The 23,510-nt window shown below is 35.2% G+C and overlaps 2 protein-coding genes across 2 annotated transcripts; both read right to left on the reverse strand.

Annotated features, from left to right (window-relative positions):
- Positions 1-465: 465 nt before the first annotated feature.
- LOC112015732 (G-type lectin S-receptor-like serine/threonine-protein kinase At4g27290) lies at positions 466-7,005 on the reverse strand. The gene is made up of 4 exons (XM_065765789.1): positions 6,967-7,005; positions 2,616-2,750; positions 2,281-2,435; positions 466-1,180 (listed from the first exon to the last, which is right to left on the reverse strand). The coding sequence occupies exons 2-4, from the start codon at positions 2,674-2,676 to the stop codon at positions 869-871; spliced, it is 528 nt and encodes a 175-aa protein (XP_065621861.1). The 5' UTR covers positions 2,677-2,750; positions 6,967-7,005; the 3' UTR covers positions 466-868.
- A 1,689-nt stretch (positions 7,006-8,694) lies between these two features.
- Positions 8,695-14,876, reverse strand: LOC112015728 (G-type lectin S-receptor-like serine/threonine-protein kinase At4g27290). Its single transcript, XM_024048160.2, has 7 exons — positions 13,397-14,876; positions 12,858-12,974; positions 10,221-10,381; positions 9,903-10,113; positions 9,530-9,767; positions 9,293-9,443; positions 8,695-9,111 (listed from the first exon to the last, which is right to left on the reverse strand). The coding sequence occupies exons 1-7, from the start codon at positions 14,685-14,687 to the stop codon at positions 8,806-8,808; spliced, it is 2,475 nt and encodes an 824-aa protein (XP_023903928.1). The 5' UTR covers positions 14,688-14,876; the 3' UTR covers positions 8,695-8,805.
- Positions 14,877-23,510: the final 8,634 nt, after the last annotated feature.

Raw genomic sequence — 23,510 nt, forward strand, 5'->3', positions numbered from 1 at the left:
TTTTTTTTTTTTTGCTCTTCCTATATTTGTAGTATATATCTGAATAGGATTTTGTTTGTTTCTTTGTGTTGTGTTTGATATTGCTTCTTAGTCACATTCATTTGTGATATATGCTGTTCTTGCCGCATCCATCATAAGCAAGTCCAGGAAAGGTGAGTTCTTTGCTTGTCACTTGCACTTTTTCTTTGAGTTTAGTAATAAAAAATCTTTGATTCCCTTGCTATCAATCTCAACAACCATCCCCATGATCAACAGTCTTGCTATGATGCATCTAACAAAATTTATTGAATTTATTTTTGCCTTTTTTTTTTTGAGGCTTTGAAGATTGCATGTTTCCTTGATGCTCGCTTTATTTCAAAGTCATGCTATTCTTTTCACCTCATTTCTATATTCAATTTTCATTTGTGTGTGTATGATATTAATAACCAAAAGATGGAATTCCAATTTCTGCAATAGTCTATGATAGACAAGAAGCATACTAGACTACTAAAAAATACAATCTCAAAGTTTTAAAACATCAACAAATTCTACAAAAGATGAATGAAGACTAACTAGCAAACATACAATCATACAAAGTTGACAGGAACAGAGATTTAAGACTTATAAAAAAAAAAAAGGAACAGAGATTTAAGTGAAGTCAATAGAAGCTTAATTCCTTCAAAAGTCCCGTATTCCTTCTTAGACTGATCAGACTTCCCTCACCAGCAAGCAAACAAATTAACAAGTTTCTTTGTAAAAGCTTCATCCCTTTGAATGAAAGCTATTAACTCTTTTTTATTAGACCATACATTTTGTCGTGAACAACAGCATCTTGCATCTTTCTTCTTTGGTCACTCCTTTTTGCTGTCAAGTCTCAGGTGACTGTATCCTACCTTGCTTCTAACAATGTAAAGGTGATTTCATTTGTTGAAGATGCTTCAAGCTTTCTTGATGAATAATCTTCTGCAAGTGGAGTCTTTTCTGTATAAAAACCTGGCTCTCCTGGATTAGGCAATGAATTCCCACTGCTTAACATTAGAACCACGGATGAAATGTTTGGCCTATCTTCTGGTCTTTGTTGTACACATAGTAAGCCCACATGAATGCATCGTAACTCTTCAGATAATGTGCATGAGTCATGTGAGATTAAGAATTCATCTATTAGTTCCATTGGCTTATCTTCAATCCATAGTCTCCATGCCTAAAACAAAAATCAGATATACACTAGAATTACATCAGCAATGTATGACTGAATGATTTCACATGTTAATACTCACTTGAAATGGAGAGTTCATTTCGCAGATAGCATTTTTTGTACAAGTGTGTATCATTTAAAAGTTTTAATAACACTAGATACACCTTTAAGGAACCCATTTCCATCATTGCAACCCAATGGAGAGATCCTAATACCACTGAAATAGTGGAATGTCAATGTTAATACTTACATATCCTAGAAGATTAAGGCACTGGCCAGAGTTACAAAATTCCTTGTTCTTCTTCCCACTCATGATCTCTAGTACTAAGACTCCAAAGCTAAAAACATCAGTTTTCACTGAGAAATGTCCACACTCGGCATACTCCGGAGGCCTATAACCACTGTAAAAATAAAAGAAGTAAAAAATTCCCCAAGCATAAACTATAAAAGAAGTTTAAGAATACTCACTATGTTCCAACAATCCTATTCGTATTAGCCTCTGTTTGATCTCCCCCAAATGCTTTAGCTAGGCCAAAGTTAGAAATTTTTGGGTTCATATTATTATCTAGTAGGATATTGCTAGCTTTGAGATCTCTATGGATAATTCTCAATCTAAAGTCTTCATGAAGGTAAAGAAGCCCTCTAACAATGCCACCAATAATGTTGTGGCGCATACACCAATCAAGTAGTTTACTCTTTGTTTGGTCTATCAATTTTCATATTGTTGTTAGTACATACTCAGCTAAAATCTCAACAACATAATTATTCAATAAAAGATGAAATGGCTAAACATGAATGTGCTTGATTCAATGAAGATCAAAGTTCAAACCAAAAATAAATGAGTCCCAAGCTTTTGTTGTGCATGTATTCATAGATCAACAATTTTTCATTTTTTTAAATGTGACAATCGAGCAGCTTCACAAGATTGCAGTGTTGAAGTTTGGAAATTATTATAACTTCGTTTTTGAACTCGTTCAATCCTTGTCCATAATTCTTTGAAAGTCTCTTTACAGCTATTTCTTGCCCCCCAAGCAATATACCCTAAAAAGAGAAGGTTTAGTTAAGTTTGGAAAAGAGAATAGTTCAACTGCTTAGTTGTTATTTACCTTGTATACAGATCCAAAGCGACCTTCTCCTAACTTGTTGCTACTTGCAAAGTTATCAGTGGCATTAGATATGATTGTCAAATCAAATATCGGTGACTCCATATCTTCCTTCTTGTCTTCATTGTTAAAATCATTTTGGCATCTTATATTCATTCCTGAAATTGTGAGGGAGTCATTGAGCACAATTAACTTCTACAATTCTATTGTTAAAAGAAAATTGTTGACCACCATATCTAATGTTTCTTCTCAATTTAAAGACTTCAAATTCAAATTACTTAGCTAAAAATCTATTATTATACATAAGAAATTATCAAAATCCATGTCTTATAAATTACCTTCCTTTCTTAGTTTCATCCTCCGTACACATGAGACCAGCCCCAGTACTAGCATTACCATGAATATTATTGCACTGCATACTATGATTATTACTTGATTTTTATGGCCAAAGTGCCTGTTCTTCTCAACATGATCTGAAAGATCAAAAGTAGAGTCAACAATCATATTTTTTTACTATATAATATGCCATAATAATTTTCCTCTATTTTCTTTTATATATTTTTTATGATGTGCCATATGAATTTTTCTCCTGTTAATGTTAAGCTTCTAAGATGCATGGTAAAACTTGTTTGACATTTTATGAAACTTTTGATGACATCAATAGAGCAGATAATGTAAATAATTTTAATACCCACTATAGTATGTGCCACATGAAGAAAGAAGAAAATATTAATATAGTCTGGCACATGAGGAAAGAAGAAAATGTTAAGATTGGAAACGTAAAGGAATTTTTTTTTTTTTTTTTTTTATTGAGAATCACATAAAGGACATTCACTTGGCACAATTATAAGACATTTTTTTTAACATATTAAATGATAATATAATATGTGATTTTATTATGATTGTACCATAATAAATGTTGTTTGTAGTGGACAAAGGTGAAAGGTTTTTTTTTTTTTTTTTTTTTTTTATAATTCAATAGTTGTAATAGGGGAATAGATATTTTACCCTAAATGTCTATGTTGGAAACATTGGGAGGTGTCAGTTGAGCTATAAGGCTTTTGGTGATATAGATGAAATAATTTATTTCAATCACAACAATATATTAGTAGTAAGGAGGATACCTAGTACTAAAGCAGCCAACGAATATAGAGTCTTGCCCACCCATTGGAGTACTACTAAATCAACCAAATTAGCAAACCAAAGCAAGCAGCCAAAAATCTCCCAACTTTTTGTGTGATCCATCCATCTAAAGCCTTGCCCAATGCCTAATGGGTTAACACATACTTGAGAAGACAAATTGCTTCGAAGTTAGAAGTTTATACTCATAATACATATTTTTCTCATGATAAATTGCTAATTGTCGCAAGAACCTAACTCATTATCAAGAAATAGAGAATCTAATTATATAATCATTATTATAAATTCCTCAAAAAATAATTATTTAAAACTCCTTATAAGGAGAACTAGAGTTCAAATCTCTTCTCTCTTCTATTGTTGTAATTATTGAATTAAAAAATAAATAATAATTGGAGTTCAAATAATTATTGAATATAAAAAATAAATAAAATAAAATAAAAACCTCCCAAGTGTGGGCATAGATTAGTCTTAATAATCGGATCCTAACACATGAGAATTTATCTTTTTAATAAGAGGTAGAGCAGAGACACTATATATCATGATAAATTGTCAATTGTTCCAAAAATTTAACCATGGCCACTCCGTAGAATAAAGGCCATTCCAAGACCTTCCTCTGGTCTTTATTGTGTTTCCTTTCATGGCAACTACTATTTGCGCGAGCCCTCAACGATCTACCCCTCCTGAAAATTCACCTTGGGCAGGATTATTCATGCCCTTCCAAGATGTTATATACCTATCCAAACCTAAGTCCCAGCCAATCTTCATTTCCGGTAGAAATGTGTCGCAAGGATAATCAAAACTCTGCCACAAAAACTTCTCTTGGTCACTAATATTTTCATCTTTCACAACAAGATTTCCTGAATCCAAGAGCTTTGCAGTTGGACTATTTTTCTTATTCCCTGCAGTTCTTGGTGTATTATTGGATGACCAAACAGTAGTATTTGCTGTGCTGTCAAGGACAAGAATTCCTTAATCAGTAACCTTTAAAACTCTTTTTTTTTTCTTTTTTTTTTGAGAAAAAAAATAACCTTTAAACTCCAGAGTGATTTTCCAGAGGAGTTTCTCAGGCTACCCAGACAACTGTCCCCTTAGATACCACGTACCATATTCCACATATCGGCTTTTCAACCTACCAGGGCTGAAGAATCTAATTCAAAGTTTCCACCAGCTGAAACTAGAGTTTCACCATCTATGATGGATTGATTTGGAGTGATAGCGTCTGGTGTACTGGAGGTTATTAAGAAGGGGAGTAAGAAAGTGTATACAAAGAGAACTGGAAAGGCTTTCATTGATTTTCAACTGGTGTATCAACTAACCATGCAAGTGAGTTTACAAGGCTTATTCCCTCGGTTCTCTTTGCCCGACACAACATATAAGAGCGATGCATTCTTATATTTGAATGGTAGTTCTGGATTAATATATGTATTTGATTAGTAATTGACTTTTTTCCCCAAACCAATGAAAAGAGTCTCGTAAAGAAAAGAAAAGAAAATTGTAACTTTAATGATGGAAGGGTGATACGTCCTCTTTCAAGTTTTAAGTTTTAACATTACATTTCAGGGTAGAAAGATTTTTTTTTTTTTTTTTTTCCTTTTTTATCAAGTTGGCATGGAAAAAACGAAGTTTACATGTCAGTAGCCAGTAGGTTTATATGTAAGACCGAGTAAACTTGAATAAAACCAACTGGTTGGATTTATCCCAACAAAAATAGTTATCAGAATCATGTTTCGTGAATGAACCGACGGCTAATTCCCATAACTCTCTCTTCAGTGAGACTAGTAGTTGACCGTAGTGTTTCCATCAAAAAAAAGGTTGACCTTAGTGTACTTCACACAAGAATTTTTATATAGATTAGAGTCTCTTCTTGTACTTGATGTGCTTACAAGTCTTTGCCTACTATCGTGATGACAATGGATAATACCAAATATACCACTAGGGTCTTGATAAATTTATCATCATGGGCACAAAAGATTCGTTAAAACACTATTATTCGAACCACTTAATTTCTACCAAGCATTATATAAAATGACATGAGAACTCTTACTACCAAGCCACGTATAAGAGGTTGTTTGGATGAATTTTTTCATCACTCAATTTCCGTCACTCGATTTCCATCACTCATCACTCATCACTCATAACTCATAACTCATCACTCATCACTCATTACTTAATTTTCACACCCGTTTGGCACCATCACTCATTTTTCATCACTCAATATTTTTCACATTATTTGTGGGTCCCATGGCCTGTCACCCGAAGCGGTTTTTTTTTTTTTTTTTTTTTTTTTTTTTTTTTTTTTTTTTCAGTACCCATACTCACTGAAGCCAGTGAAAAAAAAAATCCCAAAACAGACCGAACCAAAAAAAAAAGCCGAACCAGTGAAAGAAAGAAAAAAAACCCAGAACAGACCGAACCAAAAAAAAAAAAGAACAAACCGAACCAGTGAAAGAAGAATAAGAAAGAAAGAAAGAAAGAAATGAAGGAACCGAACAGCCAACAAGAGAAGAAAAAAAAAAAAGAACAGACCGCAGAAAGAAAAAGAAGAAAAAAAAAGAACTAGACCCAGAAAGTGAAGAAAAGAAAAGAAAGAAGAAAAAAGAAGAAGAAGAAGAAGAGGAAGAGCAGACAGTCCAAACCCGTGAAAGACAAACAAAAGAAGAAAAAAAAAAAAAAAAAAAGAGATAAAGAGGGAGCAAAAATCTGACTGTGGGACCGGATTTGTAATAGTATCTACAAGTTTGCCATTGAAAACTAAAAACAGCCAAAAGTTGTTTTCAGTTTCACAACTCATAACACAAAAAGTAGAGAATTGAGTATTGGAATAAAGTTATGGAAATAGAGTATTGGTGCAGGCAAACGAGTATTTTACTATGGGTCCCACCATTTTTGAAAATTGAGTTATAAAACTGAGAATTGAGTCATGAAAATTGTCAATCCAAACAGCCTCTAAGTGTTTAATTGCTATTTGAAATTTCTTTCTGAACACTCATCTTATTTGGAATCTTGGATTTTATGTCTCTAAAAAGTCAAACATTCTTTTAATATTTTCAATAATCGAAGTTAACAAATTTTGAAAATTTAATCAACCAACCCACCTGTTAAAAGAAAAGAAAAGTTTCTCCAAATGTTGCCATCATATTTTTAAAATGTTATATATGTTTCAAATTTAATTCTTTGATTTCTTTAATTTCTTTTCATTGAATACAACATTTATTTTATGTGGCGTTTGGTACAAGAGAATTCACGTTACCCTGACATCTAGATTCCTAAAAATGTGATTCCTTACAATTTGGATACCTAGGAATATAACTTTCCTATGTTTGGTTTCATTGAGAATTTCTTAAGATTCCTAGGAATGTGAGATAATAATGTTTGGTTTATTCGCAGAAATCTTAAATGAATTATTTATTTTTTCCATTCTATCCTTTGATTTGAATGTAAACTACCAAGTCCTTTTAAAAAATCTTCCTCTAAATAAATAATGAAAAACAACAATATAAACTATTAATAATTTGTTAAGCAAGCACACACAAACAGGAAAGTGAATACCTGGCAATAATGGAGGTTCTCCTTCAAACTTTTTTTTTTCCAACGTTAAACCTAAATAGACTTTGTTAAGAATATATCAATAAGATTGTCTATCCTATTTATTTTATTTTGCGGGAAAAGATAAAGAAGAGAAAAGATATTGATGATTTGTTTTAATTTATATTTTATCTTAAAAATGGTTAAAATTGTCAATTTATAAAAATACAATTTCTTTTAAGTTTAGGAATCTGAAAAATATGTATTATTTGACATGTGATGTAATTCCTAAAACATAATTCTTCCATACCCTACATCTGAACGCACAACACACCATCTACCATTTTTTGTGTGTGTGTTTGTGTTTGGGGGGGGGGGGGGGGTGGGGAGGTGGAGAGAAGAAATATGAGGAAGAAGAAAAAAATGTGAATGTAAATAAAAAGTTATTTAAACTAAGCTCTACTTACAAAATGTTAGACTAGGCTACTCATGATTTCGAGCCAATCTTCTTTCTTCTCCATTTTGTGGAACCAACTTAACCTATTATTTTCCCTCAAAAAGAATTAACCTATTATTAAATTGGATTACACTTATTTGATTATTGAATTATTCCAATTGAAATTTTTATATTAGCATTTTTAACATCTAATTTTTGAATAATGAACTACTTATTGGCCTCAACTATGCCTTTCCTCACCTATGACCTTTTGGTGCGTGGAACACAAACAAAAGATCCGCTATTTGAGGACCAATATACTAGAGAGAAAATAATTGCCATTTTTTACCACTGTACACCTTGACTTGATAGATAACTCCAAAGTATAAATTCTTGTGGAGTGAGGGAGGGTAATGGTGAAGGTTTAAGTCTCTATGAGGGAATTTCACAAACATATATGCACTTTTTTTTAGAGATTAAGTTAGAGTAAAATTTTATCTTAGATAAATAAATAAATAAATTATATATATATATATATATAGACACACACACACTAAGAGAGAGAAAGTAAGAGAAAGTAAGAAATAATGTATTTCTTAATATAATACTATAATTTCATAATTGTTTAAGCATTGATAAATTTAATACTCCCTCTGTACCCGAATGTTGGTCATGTTTAGAAAATTCAATTTTTTAAGAAAACATTAATGTATGTCTATCAGTTAAAAATGTACAAATTATCAAAATCGTCCTCATTAATTTAAATTATATAGAAAGAACGACTTTGTCTTTTTAAATAAAGTAAAATGTAAGATAGGAAAGAGGACTTCATTACTGGACACCCCAAAATAGAATGGAGAACTTACAATTTGGGATGGAGAGAGTAAATTTGAACACCGGTCTTTTATTCGATGACAAAAAAATTTACCAATTGAACCAATTAGAATTTATCTACCTTTTAGAATTAGATTTCTTAGATTGAGAAGATTAAAATTATCTAATCCAAATTAGTCTTTAGAATATGTAGCCCAAAATGCTGGCCCAAGAAATTGCAACCATTTCGGTACTGGGCCTAGAAAAAAAGCCCATAAAACCAAACTACTATCTTCCTCCTTTCCTAAAAATTTCCCACTTGTTTTTGTTGTCATTATCTCATCCCAGCCTCTCACTGTGTAAGACAGCAAGAGAATTAGAATTTGGATCAAGCTGGTTAAGCTCTCTTTCTCAAATCAAATCTCAGCCACCTATCTCTCTGAATTTTCTCTCTTTTTCCTCAGTGTTCTCTTCGTAAGTGCTAAAAATTAAAGGTCCTCAGGTACCAATAGAATTGACATAGCTTCCTTGAATGTAGGAAAAGTTTAAAGATTATAATCATGAACATGATTCTGTATCGACAATTCTCTATGAGTTTCGTTAGTACAAAGTTCTTACCGAGCCTCCAATAATGTAATTGTTATTTCATTGGTCGAAAATAATTCCTGCGTACTTGAGAAACAATGTGCTTCATTTGAATCTTTTTCCAAGAAAAAACCAGGTTGTTTGGGCTGAGGCAATGCACCCTCACTGCCCAACATCACAATCACAAATGACATGCTTGGCCTATCCTCAGGACACTGTTGCAAGCATAAGAGGCTAATGTGGATGCAACGTAGAACCTCTGACAATGTGGACGATTGTCTGAAGCATTCATCAATCAATTCTAATGGCCTTCCCTCATTCCACAGTCTCCAAGCCTAAAAATTTAAAACAATTCTGTTAGGGGCACCAATTATTCATCGACTTTTTCATTGTTACTGAAATAGTCAAACAACTTGTTAAGAAAATTGGGTGTCTATAGACTTAGAATATAAAAGCATGATTTATCATTCATTTGTCCAACATATCTAGATAAGAAATCAAGTATTTGAAACTTACATATCCAATAAGGTTAAGGTTGTGGTTTGGATGAAAAAGCCCTCCACTTTTCTTCCCGCATATGATCTCAAGCAACAAAATCCCAAAGCTAAAGACATCAGATTTTGTCGAAAATATCCCATCAAAAGCGTATTCCGGTGCCATATAACCACTACAGGATATCACTAGTGTTACGTGAGAAAGACTAATTAGGAAAGAAAGTAGATTTACATTAGAAGCATGTCAAGATATACTTACCAAGTTCCCATTACTCTATTTGTGTTTCCTTCTAACTGATCTCCTCCAAAAGTTCTAGCTGCTCCAAAGTCTGAAATTTTAGGATTCATCTCAATATCAAGTAAAACATTACTTGCTTTGAGATCTCTATGTATGATTCTCAATCTCGAATCTTGATGAAGATATTGAAGCCCCCGAGCAATTCCACATATAATATTGAAGCGCATGGACCAATCTAACCATGTACGTTTTGTTTGATCTAGTAAGTTTCAAAATCAAGTTAATTATATAACCCTAAATTTCAGCCAAAATTGGAAATTTTCTATATTTTATGAAATATTGATAACGTAGTTAAACTAGCTCAACCAAATGTATTAGGTTTGTGGACTCAAACCAAAAATGAAGGAGTCTAGACTTTTATTGGGCATGTATTCATAAACCAAAATTTTCTCTTCTCCTTGAATGCAACAGGCTACAAGCTTTACAAGATTCCGGTGCTGAAGCTTGGCTATCAATCTCACTTCATTCTTGAACTCATTCAATCCTTGTCCAGAACTCCTTGAAAGCCTCTTGATAGCTATTTCTTGTCCATCTTCTAATATACCCTGAAATTCTCATATGCAAAAAGATTGCTAAAATCTGAAACAGAAGCATAATAAAAGATGGTCTCATCATCTATCATTGTTTTTGTACAAGCATATCACAAGTTTACCTTGTAAACAGGTCCAAAACCACCTTCACCAAGCTTGTTGTTGGGTGCAAAGTTGTCAGTGGCACCAACTATTGTGGATAGGTCTAAGAAAGGGAGCTCAAGGTCTTCCTTTTGACCTTCATTGTTTTGATGACTGATAATTCCATTTGACTCCTTTTTAACTGAAATAGAAAAGAAATTTAGAAAACAAAAACAAAAGGAAAGAACTGAGTTATGAAGGAAACATGAAGTAATATATTAAGAATGACTGGGTTTAGTTGAGCTGCAATAATCACCAAAATCTCGGATTACTAAATTTCTATCATAGCAGCAGTGATAATGACTTATAAATGCAGATACTTTCTGCCAAATAGATACTATCCAACTTGAACATTGAAATTAAAATGAAACAAAATCTAATACATAGCGATATGAGCAGAGTTATGCTTATATAGTGATTTAAAGGAAATCAAAGTACTATTAACCAAAAAAAAAAAACTATGCTAATCAAACTTGAAAAGCTTTAAAATTCAACTTGTACCAATGAAGACCAGGCCTAATATGCATCTGTTAAGATCAAAGAGAGGTGTAGCTGGATTCGAGGTCAGCTGGGCCTCTAAAGAAGAATTTTAGAGATTTAGAGAGAGAGAGAAACTGAAATGAGTTCATTTTTACTAACTCAATACAACAGTAATAGGGCTTCCTAAGTCACAGATGAAAGATGTAATTTTTGTTGTGGTGGATAGGCGTAATAAATTTGTCCACTTCATGCCCTTGGCTCATCCTTATACTACTTCCAAAGTTGCTATTCTTTTCTTGCAAAATGTGTTCAAGTTACATGGCCTGCCTTCTTCAATAGTGAGTAATAGGGATCCTGTGTTTACCTCTCATTTTTGGCAAGAACTGATGAAGTTACAAGGAGTTCAGCTTGCTATGTCATCAGCTTATCATCCACCAATTGATGGCCAAACTGAAGTAGTTGACAAGAGTCTTGAGTTACGAGCCTTTGCAGCTGACAGACCTACTATTTGGGTGGAATGGTTGCCCTTGGCAGAGTTTTGGTTCAATACTAATTTCCACGTTTCTATTAAGATGACCCCATTTGAGGCTCTTTATGGCTACCCTCTCCCCAGATTGTTCGATTACATACCTGGTATAACTAAGGTTGACAGTGTGGATGTTCATTTGAAATCTCGACAGTGAGTCTCGACAGCAACTCACTGCTCTGTTAAAGCACAATTTGTTGGCAACTCAAGAGAGAATGAAATTGTTTACTGATAAGCATAGAACTGAAAGGGAGTTTGCAGTGGGGGATTGGGTCTATCTTAGGTTACAACCTTAAAGATTAAAGATCGATGAAACAAAGGCATTTGGGAAAATTATCTCCTAGATACTATAGGCCATTCCAGATTTTATAGAAGATTGGTCAAGTGTCTTACAAATTAGACTTGCCTCCAGACTCAAGACTTCATCCCATCTTCCATGTCTCTTGTCTCAAGCTTAGATTGGGCCAACATGTTGTACCAATTCCATCCTTACCACCTATGGATTTAGATGGCATTCTTAATCTAGAACCTATAGCTATTTTGCAGGACAAAACTCAGCAGCTAAAAAGTACGAACATCACTCAAGTTTTTGTCCAATGGCAAGGAGAAAGTTAGGATGATGTTACGTGGGAAAATCTACATTTGCTTTGGAAACAATTCCCTCACCTTGTGAGCAAGGTGCTTTAATGGGGAAGGTATTGTCAAGATTGTAGAGTGTATTGCTGATGTAAGCTAGTAGATTGTATTGTACAACTGATGCAAGCTAGAAATATGTTTTTGGTGGTTAGTGCAGCTAGCTACCAGCTGTAGATGGTTATGACAGTTATCAGTTAGAGTAGGATTGATTAAGGAATGTATAAAAAGGGGCATTACTATTGTATTGAGTTAAGCAATAAGAATGAACTCATTTCAATTTCTCACTATCTCTCTAATTCTCTAAATCTTCTTTATTTCTCTTTTCTTCTTTGGTGGCCCAACTAACCTCGAATCTAGCTACAACTCTCTTGGTAGCTCATTGAGTGTGAGATCAAATGAGTTGCGGCTTTATGGTCGGATCTCAGAAAGGGCGACCTAGAGGCTAGATTAAAATAATTGATAGGTTAGTAGAGCCACCAAAAGAGAAAGGGCTACCATCGGATCAGTGTCGCTAAAGTGAGCCGTCATGGACGTCGGCTGCAAAGCATGGTGATATGTTATAATCCTAGTGTCCCACATGGATTAAATATAAGTTTAATTTATAAGCTCTTGGGCATCCTTCCCTTGCAAGCCGGTTTTCAAGGGTGAGTTCTTCCCATGGATTTGTAACATTTGATATAAGAGTCAACCATCACTAGAGTAATTGATTGTAGCTCATCGAGTAATCGCGAGAAGTTCTACTACCAGAAGTTCTACCGATGGGTTTGTAATAGCATCTTGCTAATTTAACCATTCCAACAAATATATACTAATATGAGCACCTTGGCCTATTTATTCAAGAATGTCCACTTGGAAGTTGGAACCCAATAATTTTTTTTTTTCCTTTGGCTAAGTAATTAAGGAGAACGCAATGAGTGGATGAAGGCCTTATAGGTGTAAGCAATGATAACTCAGTGTCAAAGTAAAGTTATTTTACCTTTTAATTTTGTCCCGATTCTGCAAATATAAAAGCCAACTAAGAGTGTTCCAGAAACTACAGCAACGGCAGCAACAACTATCACTGCAATCTTGATCTTGGGACCATGTTTTTCCTCTTCATAATTGAATTTAATGAAGCAACAGAAATATAGTTAGAATACAGCTAAAAGATATGAAAAAGCAAGGGAAGCATTAAACATAATAAATTTAAAAAAATTAAGCTATTACAAAATGGTGAATTACAAAGCTTAAGCTTAATTATTTAACCATTATTCGAACGCTTCCCGTCACATATGGGTCCAACACTTGAGAATTTTAACTTTTAAATATAAAATAGAGTGGAGATAAGGTTCAGACTCAATTTCATTTACTCTAATATTATGATAAATTACTGATTGTCCCAAAAGTTTAAGCTACTACAAAATAATAAAATTTAATCATTAAGTCATAATTCTAACAAAACAAGCAAATAAGAAACAGAATGCAAAGCATACTGGAAACAGTAATTTAAATCCAAAAAAAAAAAAAAACCCACACCTTGTAGCTCTGAAGCTGACATTCTGATATATAAATCTTGCCCACCTGCCGGAAATTGTCTAATATCCATTAAATCACCAGACCAGATGGCGCAGCCACTACCTCCTCTTCTGATATCCGAGTTTGTATAAGCCATACAGGTGCAGTTGTTCAAGCATTTGACCCTGCATTCATCAAGGCTCATACTTTTGTTCTCCCAAGAATATGTAGTATCTGGCAATTTCAAGTCAACAAATTTAACAAACCCATCTGTATGGCAGCTCAATGGTTTATTGCGTACACAACCTTGAGACCACTCCATTAAGTTCCACAATTCTGGTGATTTAGGCTTGAATGCTTTTAGACATTGGCAGACCGGTGATGCAGTAACGACACAATTTCCATTGGCTCCACAAAGTCCATAACTGTCACAGTAGTCCCCAGGTCTTGATGAATAAGCCTTCCAAATTTTCTCAGCTTCAATCCATGTATAGCGATTCCAGGTATGGGTGGTTTGGTTCACCACTACTCTTGAGATTACGGACTTATTTTTGAGGGTGTACGTGTAGTACACTTCATCCTCATTAGAGACAAAGCTGTAATCAAAAACTGGATTGGGGTTTAAATCTGGTGCACCACTGAACCTAAGGCCATTCCATGGACCAAGACGATAGAACTTTTTGTTACCCTTCCAAGTATAAACTTCAGGGTATGAATGAATTCCCACTTCTAACATACCACAAGTAAAATCTCCAGGAGATGCATCATCTGGTTTCTTCCATGCTGTTAAAAACCGGTTAACACCTTTCTTTAAGTCCCATCCCAACTTCATTCCTGGTAAAAATGTATCAGTCGGATAGTCGAAACTTTCCCACAAAGAGATTCTTGAATTTTCATCTTTCTCATCTGTTACTGTTAGTACAAGATTTCCAGAGTCTAAGAGCTTTAACACTGGATTCTTGGCTTGTCTTTGTGGACTTGTTGACCAAACAACACTCTTATTCTGACTCATAACCACAACACTGCCTGTACTACTGTTTATCATCAACAAGCCAGAGTCATTGATCGGTTTGAGTCGATTTGCAACCCAAACAATAGTTTTCACTGGGATATTCTTGTACCATATTCCCAGGTAGCGATTGTTGGAACTACTGGGACTGAAGAAACCCAGTTCGAAGTTTCCATTTTTGGAAACTAAGGTGTTTGCTTCACTGATAAATTGGGATGTATTGATGCTATCTAGTGCAAAGGACACTTTGGAGGATAAAAATAGTAAATAAGGATGGACAAGAATAAAGAAAATAGTGCCCATTGGTTTCTAGTTTAAGACTACCTTGCTCATCACTCACAATTTTAACTTAAACCTATATGTTGGACACCAAAAACAGCATAGATCGTTGACACTACAACGGCTGACTTGTATTCCACATATACACATACACATACACACGACCAATTTAGTGTACTGGAGTATTAGACCAAAGCTTTGCTCCACAGAAAAAGTGTAAAGGGATTGAACGAAAATGTGAAAAGTTTTCCACATTTTAACCGCGTGCACTGACTTCTCATGCATCAGAATTCCATGGTCCACACGGAAAATTAATGGCATTTTATCTTCAAATGAAACTGTAACCACGTGCACTGACTTCTCATAGCATCAGAATTCCATGGTCCACACGGAAAATTAATGGCATTTTATCTTCAAATGAAACTGTAACCACGTGCACTGACTTCTCATGCATCAGAATTCCATGGTCCACACGGAAAATTAATGGCATTTTATCTTCAAATGAAACTGGAGAGGTGACCTTACTGCAAGAAATTATAAGATTCACATAGTGAATAAGTGATGTAGTCCACCATTTTATTAAAAAACTTACACTTGTTTAAAATTGTTAGTTAGAAAATTTTTTTAAACAGAGAAATTAGTTACTGACTCATCAATTTTAAATAAATTGAAATTTTTTAGTGAAATAATGAACAAATGACATGGTCTACTAGAGAACTTTATAATTTCTCCTTTACTGCCTTGTCTCATTAGATTGTAAGGGAAAATGCATACTCTTTGAAAAAAGATGTCCATCGCTGTCGTAATATACTTGCCTTGACTTTGGAAATCAAAGTCCGTTACTTTGCTTACTTGGTATTGGAAACCAAGTCACACGCGTTGCTTGTTTTGCCGTGAACAAGAAGGACTAGTAAACCAAGTTCCACTTGGTTTAGGACTTGACTTTGGAAATCAAAGTCCGTTACTTTGCTTACTTGGTATTGGAAACCAAGTCACACGCGTTGCTTGTTTTGCCGTGAACAAGAAGGACTAGTAAACCAAGTTCCACTTGGTTTAGGAATTGAACTATCCGACCTTAATAGCATCTCCAATAAAGTAGGTAAAACCAAAATACTCTCCATTGTAAAGAGTGTAACCAAGGAAAAATGACTCCAACGGTCTCTCTCAAACCTGATGGGCTATTGTAGATTAGCAACTGATTTTTTTTCATTAAAAAATTTCAGCAACTAATATTTTATCACTTCTTTCTATTTCTTCTTTGATTTTTTTTTTTTTTTCTCCCTACCTCTTTCTTGATAAAAGTGAGAAGAGTCAGCTAGGATGTTATTTGATGAGTGGATGCCAACTGCTGACCTAGCATTTTCTTCAATGGTAATCTTGTGGAAATTTAGACTATGTACTAAGCTAAGTCCATCTCTAAGTCCTAAGTTTCAGTTGTCATAAGTGAGCTAGTCTCCTATTCTCCAAAGCCCTAGTGCCCTTGCAATGAAAATAAATTTTTTTTAAATAATTAGGCCCAAATTATAAATGAGGTCTAATTGTGTAATCATAGGAGTTCTTGAGAGAGACGTTAAAAACTATTTACCAGATATAAATTGAAGCTATCTCTTGATGTGCAACTCGTACCAGCTATATAAACATTTTCCATAGGCCGATAGGCGTAATTATCCCATCCGGACTTAAGTTCTTTAAAGCAATCTTCTTTAGCACTTAAACCTTCTGATAAAATGGTAGGTCCGGATTTTTATATATATTGGGCTCCGCAAAGCAGCTTCTAAATTGCGTGATAAGTGCATGAGGTCCTGGGTTTTCTACGTTTGTATGACCGTAACACCTTTCAACCCGTTCTCTAAGGCAAACATGCATTGGTTCTAGTATATTATCAAGTTTGGAGGAATAAGGAAGCGAGATTGGAACTAAAGAATGATGGAAGGATGCAGTGGTAATGTCATTGGCTGGAACTTCCACTAGAAAAAAGAAAGCCCAATGCATCATCACCACCATAAGTTTGTTTAAATTCCATTGTCTGTGATTTTCTCTCAGTCTAGATTTTATTTTTGAGCAAGTTAGACTCAAAACAAAAGTCACAACTTGAATGTTGATGTCTATATATATACGACTAAATGTCTATATGCATTTAAAATAAAGGAAATTTAGTCTATAAATTTGTTTATATTTGAAATATCGTTGTTCATAGAATTGTTCAAGAATTTAAACTTTTTGGAAACATGATCATTTTTAAGTTCCATGGCTCTCAAATTTAAGTAAGGTCTTTCGGCTAACGTTACAAGGTTTTATAATTATTTTTCTATTAACATGTGTTTTTTCACAAAAGTGAAGTATCTTGTAAGAGTGTAATTATTCTTTTTTTTAATAAATGAAAACGTGAGAATGCATGATCCAATAGTTATAATATAATAGATTAATGCACCAATTTGAAGATTTTTACGGAAGAAATTGATTTGAAATACTTTATAAACAAGTCAAATTAGAGTATGTGGAGTTCAAAACATCCTACTATTCATTAACAAAAAAATGATATATGTTGAAGTTACCATTAATAAGCTTGTCCTTATGGAGAATAAAATATAAAGGAAAAAAATTGAATTGTTGCAAAAGACAAAAATTGAATTGTCGCAAGTTAGACTCAACACAAAAGTCACAACTTGAATGTTGATGTCTATAAATATATGACTAAATGACTATCTGCATTTAAAATAAAGGAAATTTAGTCTATAAATTTGTTTATATTTGAAATATTATTGTTCATAGAATTGTTCTAGAATTTAGACTTTTTGGAAACATGATCATTTTTAAGTCCCATGGCTCTCAAATTTAAGTAATGTCTTTTGGCTAACATTACAAGGTTTTGTAATTATTTTTCTATTAACATGTGTTTTTTCACAAAAGTGAAGTATCTTGTAAGAGTGTAATTTATATAAATATATATATATATATATTATAAATGAAAATGTGAGAATGCATGATCCAATAGTTATAATATAATAGATTAATGCACCAATTTGAAGATTTTTACAAAAGAAATTGATTTGAAATACTTTATAAACATGTCAAATTAGAGTCTGTGGAGTTCAAAACACCCTACTATTCATTAACAGAAAAATGATAAATGTTGAAGTTACTATTAATAAGCTTGTCCTTATGGAGAATAAAACATAAAGGAAAAAATTGAATTGTTGCAAATTATGAAGAGACATTTAATGTGAATCCAATAAAATAAACAAAGTCAATCATTTTTTTTTTATACAAGATAGAATTTCTACTCTAGCCTAATCTAAATGCATATGTGTTTGAAACTCTCTCCTGGATACTTGAACCCCAGCCCTTGCCCCCCACACCCCACAAGCATTTATACTTATAGAGTGACTACTGCACCAAGGGTGCACGGTGGGAAGTCAATCGTGTTAAAATATTTGATTTTGGATGGAAGTATAAATGAAATAAATAAATGCTTAATCAGGGAAAATGCTATGTAGTAAATATTTCTTAAAAAAATGTTTCATTTAAATGGTGAGTTATTTAAAAAGGATAATTTTGATAGAGATAGATTATATGCTAAGTGACTCTTTTCTTTCATCAAAAAATTAAGTCCTTCGGTAATTGTTATGAGCTTTTGAAACAATTATTGTATACTAGTACAGATTTTTTTAAACCAAATGTCACCATATATAGACATATATAATTGCTCTAATTTCAACCTTTTAAAAGCTAAATTGTTTTACATATCTGATAACATGTACTTAATTTTAAGGATTCACTTTAAAAGCAATTGGGATGCACATTTTAAAAAACAAAATATGATATAAATATATATATATATATATGTGTGTGTGTGTGTGTGTGTGTGGACCTGGTTTGAACTCCTAGCCCAAAAGGTGTATGGACTCAAGCCCAAAAAGTCCAAAACAATAAATTTGTAAAGAATGAGTTGGAAAATGGGCTCTAATGAATTAAGTAACAAGCCAATGGATTTTGATGACAAAGAAAGAAAGATAATAGGCGTTTACTACAAAAAACATCATCTGCCAAATCCGAGGAGACTGATTCTTTTTATATTGCTTGTGAAGCTTTATTTCAGAGCTAGTTTTAGGTTGCTACAGTGTTTCTTTCTTAATTTTCCAATCCCCCACTCATAAAGGGTCTCTTACATTATATAGGTCCCTTTGGATCATCTTGTTCCTATACTTGTTGATCATTTGAGCCCTTACTTAAGTGCATGTCCCATCAAACACCCCTTTGGGCTTTCTGTGAGTTGTGATAGCCAAGGCAACACTATTCAGAGATCTTCTCCACATAAATGTGGCCAGAAGAGTAGCTGCAGTGCATTTAATGCGATGGTAACAACTTTCTTTTAGATATTTCTGAGCTCCCAGCCCTATGGTACGCTCGAGATACACGTCTCTATCATTGGAGTACCCTGAAAGATTTGCCTTGATCAATAGGGTCAACATCTGATCTATGTTTAGCCCATCCGAGGAGATACTTATCCTTGGACCACCTTCCTATTCGCATTTGGCTCATTAAGTCCTGAGTTTGAACCACTCATTACCATGTAAATCTCCTCAGACTACTCATGCTCTCAGCCAAGGCCCAAGGCCCAATATGTGTTTTGGACCTTTGACCCTACAATAGCCCCTTAAAACTTCGGTTTTTCCCTCTCATCCAAGGAGAAAAAGTGGGGTTTTGATTTTTAAGAGACAAAACCATTCATTTCTTTGGTTCACACGTGCAGAATTACCATTTTGCGCGTCCCATGATTGTTATTGTCGCTTCGAAGCCCGCAATGCGTCATTAATTACTCTAGGCGACACATTGTCCCCCGCATCTAACAGTAAGGCACAGATCCAACGGCTGATCTTTCCCTTTGAATTTTGAGCGAGATAACTCCCATTCATATCTACCCTCTATATAAAGCTTTGAGGGAAATCGTTTTCTCCTCATTTTACAAGTCTCCAAGCTTTTAGAGATTCCAAGCATTCAAAATCACAGCGCTCTCTAAGTTCCCAAGCTTCGCCACTCCTTTTCTCTAAGAAATCTTTGGAAGTCTTTCTAAAGGTTTTAGGGACAATCATACATCCTAGTTCTCGTAAGTTTTAGTTCCTTTAAACCTTTCTTTTTGTCCTTGGCCAAACTCCTCGGCCTTCCAGTTCTCACATCTCCATTTATCAACTCTAGTATCTCCATTTATCAACTCTAGTCACATCTTCTTAGGTTATCCACATGGGTAGATTCATAAGCCTGGTAGCCCTGTGTTACTATTCCCCGAAACAGATAGTTTCACACAAAGAGGAGGGGGAAGTCATCATCCCTGCGATAGCCTTCATAAAAGGGGGAATGACTTTCCCCATGGGTAAGATAACACGGGACTACTTGATTAACCATAGGATATGCCCCTCACCAATGCGCACCCAACCTATTTAGGGTCCTGGGTAGCGTTGATACTCTCAACAAGCATTTGGGTCTGCAGCTCACCTGGCACGATGTGGTCCACATGTACGAGTGCCACTCCCAAAAGAACGCGGGATATTATCTTAAGTCCCACTTGGACGTTGTCAGACTAGTATCGTGTCTACCTAAATCGAACAAGGGTATGAGAGACAACTATCTGATAGCTTCGGTAGCATGACATGATGGCCTTCACTGTCCCGTCCGAAAGGGAGTGCCAAGTGGGGTACCCTAGAGTTAGGTCCCTTAGCAAGAAATTTAGATTCTTTAACCATGGCCGTATTTTGCTCCTTTTCGTCTTGTTTTCAATTAATGATGGATTTTGATTTTTTAACCCTATTTTCCTCCTCAGCTATTTTTGCAAATAAAAGGCAAACAGGCCCTAAACTAAGCCTGACCAACGTTGTGGCCCTTAATTTCCTGCTGAGATCCGAGATCTTTGTGAGCAAGGATAGACAGCTGCAAGTCGTCCACCTTATTTTAGATTTCAAGCCCATCTCAGCGATATACCAAGAGATTGGCCATGCTATAAAAGCAGGTGACCCGTGGTTAGCTCAGATTGATGTGTCATCCCCGAACTTTCTCGCCCGAAAAGATCTTCCTCCAGTCATATTGCCCCCTCAACATGCTCTGCCTGTAGCTGTTGCAGTGCCAAGAGAGGAGACTGGTTCTTCACATCTGTCACTCGAAGAGAAGATAGACAAGTTTCATTTTGAGGAAGAGGAGGCCCCAAAGGTTCAAGTAGTTCACATTTTTGACGCCGAGGAGGATAGTGATAGGAACTCAGGTGTTCACACCCCTGTGCTCTTGACTACTCGCCCAAATGACTCCTCCAAGGAAGAGGAAGGAGAGATGGCGTTGAATCGGGAGAATAAGAGCCTCAAAGACCTCATGGCCGCAAGAGGCAAGGCATTAGCTTCGAAGGAAGCCCCCAAGCCCCAAGTTTCACCCAACCTTCCTCCTTCTCCCCCTCCACTTCCCACCAACCTCGGACTGAAGGCCATCTTGGATCTAAAGAAGAAAAGACCACTTCAGGATCCTGAAAAAGGGGAGGTGGGCCTGAGGAAAGGGGCCAAGCAGACCAAGCACGCCAAAGACAAACGGGCTTCCTCCATAGAGAGTAGGGAGGATTCTCAAAGGGCCGACCAGCACGTACTTGGGCCCCGAGGCTGGAGGTTGATGGTACCCCCATCCCTTAGGACACTTCAGTCAGAAACTTCCAAGGAGGGCACTCGGGTTATGTTGCTGAGGCTCTTGAGCAGCCACTTCTCCTGCCAAGAGATATGGATGCTTATAGGTGCTTCAAGCAACCTGAACTCTTCCTGTCCCTGAAAAGGGACCTTGCTATGGTGAGTGACTTGACATTCTTTGAATTAAATGTTCAGTTGCTTTTCTCATTCTTCCTTTTTCTCATGTAGAATCATTCCATTGTTTTTATGCAGGTTGTCCAACAAGTCTTTATGGCCGAGGAGTGGGTTAAGGACACCCACAATCAAGTTAGGGCGGAGGCCCACTCCCGTTCCGAGACTGAGAAAATCTTAGGGGCTCTTAAGGAGGAGCACATTGAGGTGACCAAGAAGCTGACTGCTTTAAAGAGGGAGTGCCTGAATGCCTTCGCTGGCTTGAAAAGCACTAAGACCCAAGCCAAGGACCAGCACAAGCAACTCTACACGACGAAACTTGAGCTAGCTACCCAAAAATAGCAAGTTATAAATCTCATGGCCTAGCTACAGAAGGCCAAGGAGGCAGCCCAACTGGCTAAGGAGGCACTCGAGGCTAAGAAGCAAGCTTCTTATCTGCTTGGCATGGAGGAAACGCAAGTGAGGCTTGCTAAGGAGCTGTCTAAAGTGTGCAAAGATTACTGTAATGTATCATGGGCTAAGGCCCTTGACGTTGCAGGAGTCCCTGCAGACTCAGTCTGGAGGTAGTCTAAGGGCGTATACTACCATCCAAACATCCGTGAAGTTCCAAATGTCGTCCCTTCTCCTCCTACCCATGCTCTAGAGACCTCAATGGGCGTGTGCTAGTTTTGAACTCAATTGTCCTAATAGCTCATAGGATTCTACAAAGCTATGGTCTACATAGTTATAATAACATCCTAATATATTCGAATATCCCTCTCAAATTCAAGATGAAAGTTTGAAGATGTCATGAGTTTGGAATGAAAGTTCTTGTAGAAAGAAATTAACCACGGACCATAAATGACCCAATCAGATGTAGAATGGATTGAGCTTGACATCAATTGAAATGCCCAAGATCATAGTAAATGACAACTATTAATTAATGATGGATGGGGGCCAAAAGATGACTAGTATGGTTGGAGGACAATGCACCATTGACTAGAGGATACCAATAGAAGAACGTTGGCTCAAGGATTGCATATGCATGTAAGACAAACATTGACAATATGGACAACGACAAATAGTGGATTGTCGGCAACAACTCTGATGACCATAAGAGAGTGGCATGGTTGGCTGAACATATCATAAAAAGAAAATGTCACAGGAGATAAAAGATATTGATGAATGAAAGAGTTGTGGTTAGTACTAATTAAAGAAATAGAGAATACAAAATTTTCATTTGGAGACTATAAAGCAAAATTTAATTTGGAGACTATAATAACTTTGATGTGATTATATATATATATATATATATATTTTATAAGCTAATGTTAAGTTCTTTGAAAAATTCAAGGGTCATATTTTTGTGATGATTACTGGGGATTCAAGTTAGTCTAGCATAACTAGAGAACATATTAAACAATGAAAAGAAAAATAAAATCTTAGTAATAATCATTACTTCAGTTCAACTGGAGAACATGTTATGTGCTTCTTTTTTATTTGGTTGCCGACGACCTAGCCGTGGAGGTGGAAAAGCAGTGGAGGAGATAGAGAGAGGAACGTGCAAAGATAAAAAGAAAGAGACATGCGGTGGAGAGAGAAAATCAATTGTATTAATTTTTTTGGGTTTAGAAATATGCATGGAATGTATTAAATAAGGGATAATAAATGAGATTAATTAGAATATTAGCATTAATGATGGTCTTTTTTTAACCGTTGAATCTACTTAAATCCAATGGTTTAAAAAAGGTGTAACTCTTTAGAGTTACACCCTCATTAGAGTTATGCATTTTTTAAACCATTGGATTTAAGTACATCCAACGGTTAAAAAAAGACCATCATTAATGTTAATATTTTAATTAATCTCATTTATTATCCCTATTTAATACATTTCATACATATTTCTAAACCCAAAAAAATTTATACGGATGATTTACTCTCTCCATTGCATGTCTCTTTCTTTTATCTTTGCACGCTCCTTTCTCTATCTCCTCCACGGCTTTTCCACCTCTACGGCTAGGTCGCTAGCAACAACAAACAA

Source organism: Quercus suber, unplaced genomic scaffold, assembly GCF_002906115.3.
Source record: "Quercus suber isolate HL8 unplaced genomic scaffold, Cork oak 2.0 scaffold_653, whole genome shotgun sequence".
In the NCBI taxonomy this organism is placed as follows: domain Eukaryota; kingdom Viridiplantae; phylum Streptophyta; class Magnoliopsida; order Fagales; family Fagaceae; genus Quercus; species Quercus suber.

Excerpts from the sequence above, each read along its gene's own strand:
- LOC112015732 (XM_065765789.1), bottom strand. The coding sequence starts at position 2,676 with ATGGTAATGCTAGTACTGGGGCTGGTCTCATGTGTACGGAGGATGAAA. Across the intron at positions 2,436-2,615 it reads GATGAAACTAAGAAAGGAAG|GAATGAATATAAGATGCCAA; the intron begins GTAATTTATAAG and ends TCACAATTTCAG. Across the intron at positions 1,181-2,280 it reads GCTTTGGATCTGTATACAAG|GCATGGAGACTATGGATTGA; the intron begins GTAAATAACAAC and ends TTTTTGTTTTAG.
- LOC112015728 (XM_024048160.2), bottom strand. The coding sequence starts at position 14,687 with ATGGGCACTATTTTCTTTATTCTTGTCCATCCTTATTTACTATTTTTA. Across the intron at positions 10,382-12,857 it reads AATCGGGACAAAATTAAAAG|TTAAAAAGGAGTCAAATGGA; the intron begins GTAAAATAACTT and ends TTTCTATTTCAG. Across the intron at positions 9,112-9,292 it reads ACCTTAACCTTATTGGATAT|GCTTGGAGACTGTGGAATGA; the intron begins GTAAGTTTCAAA and ends TTAAATTTTTAG.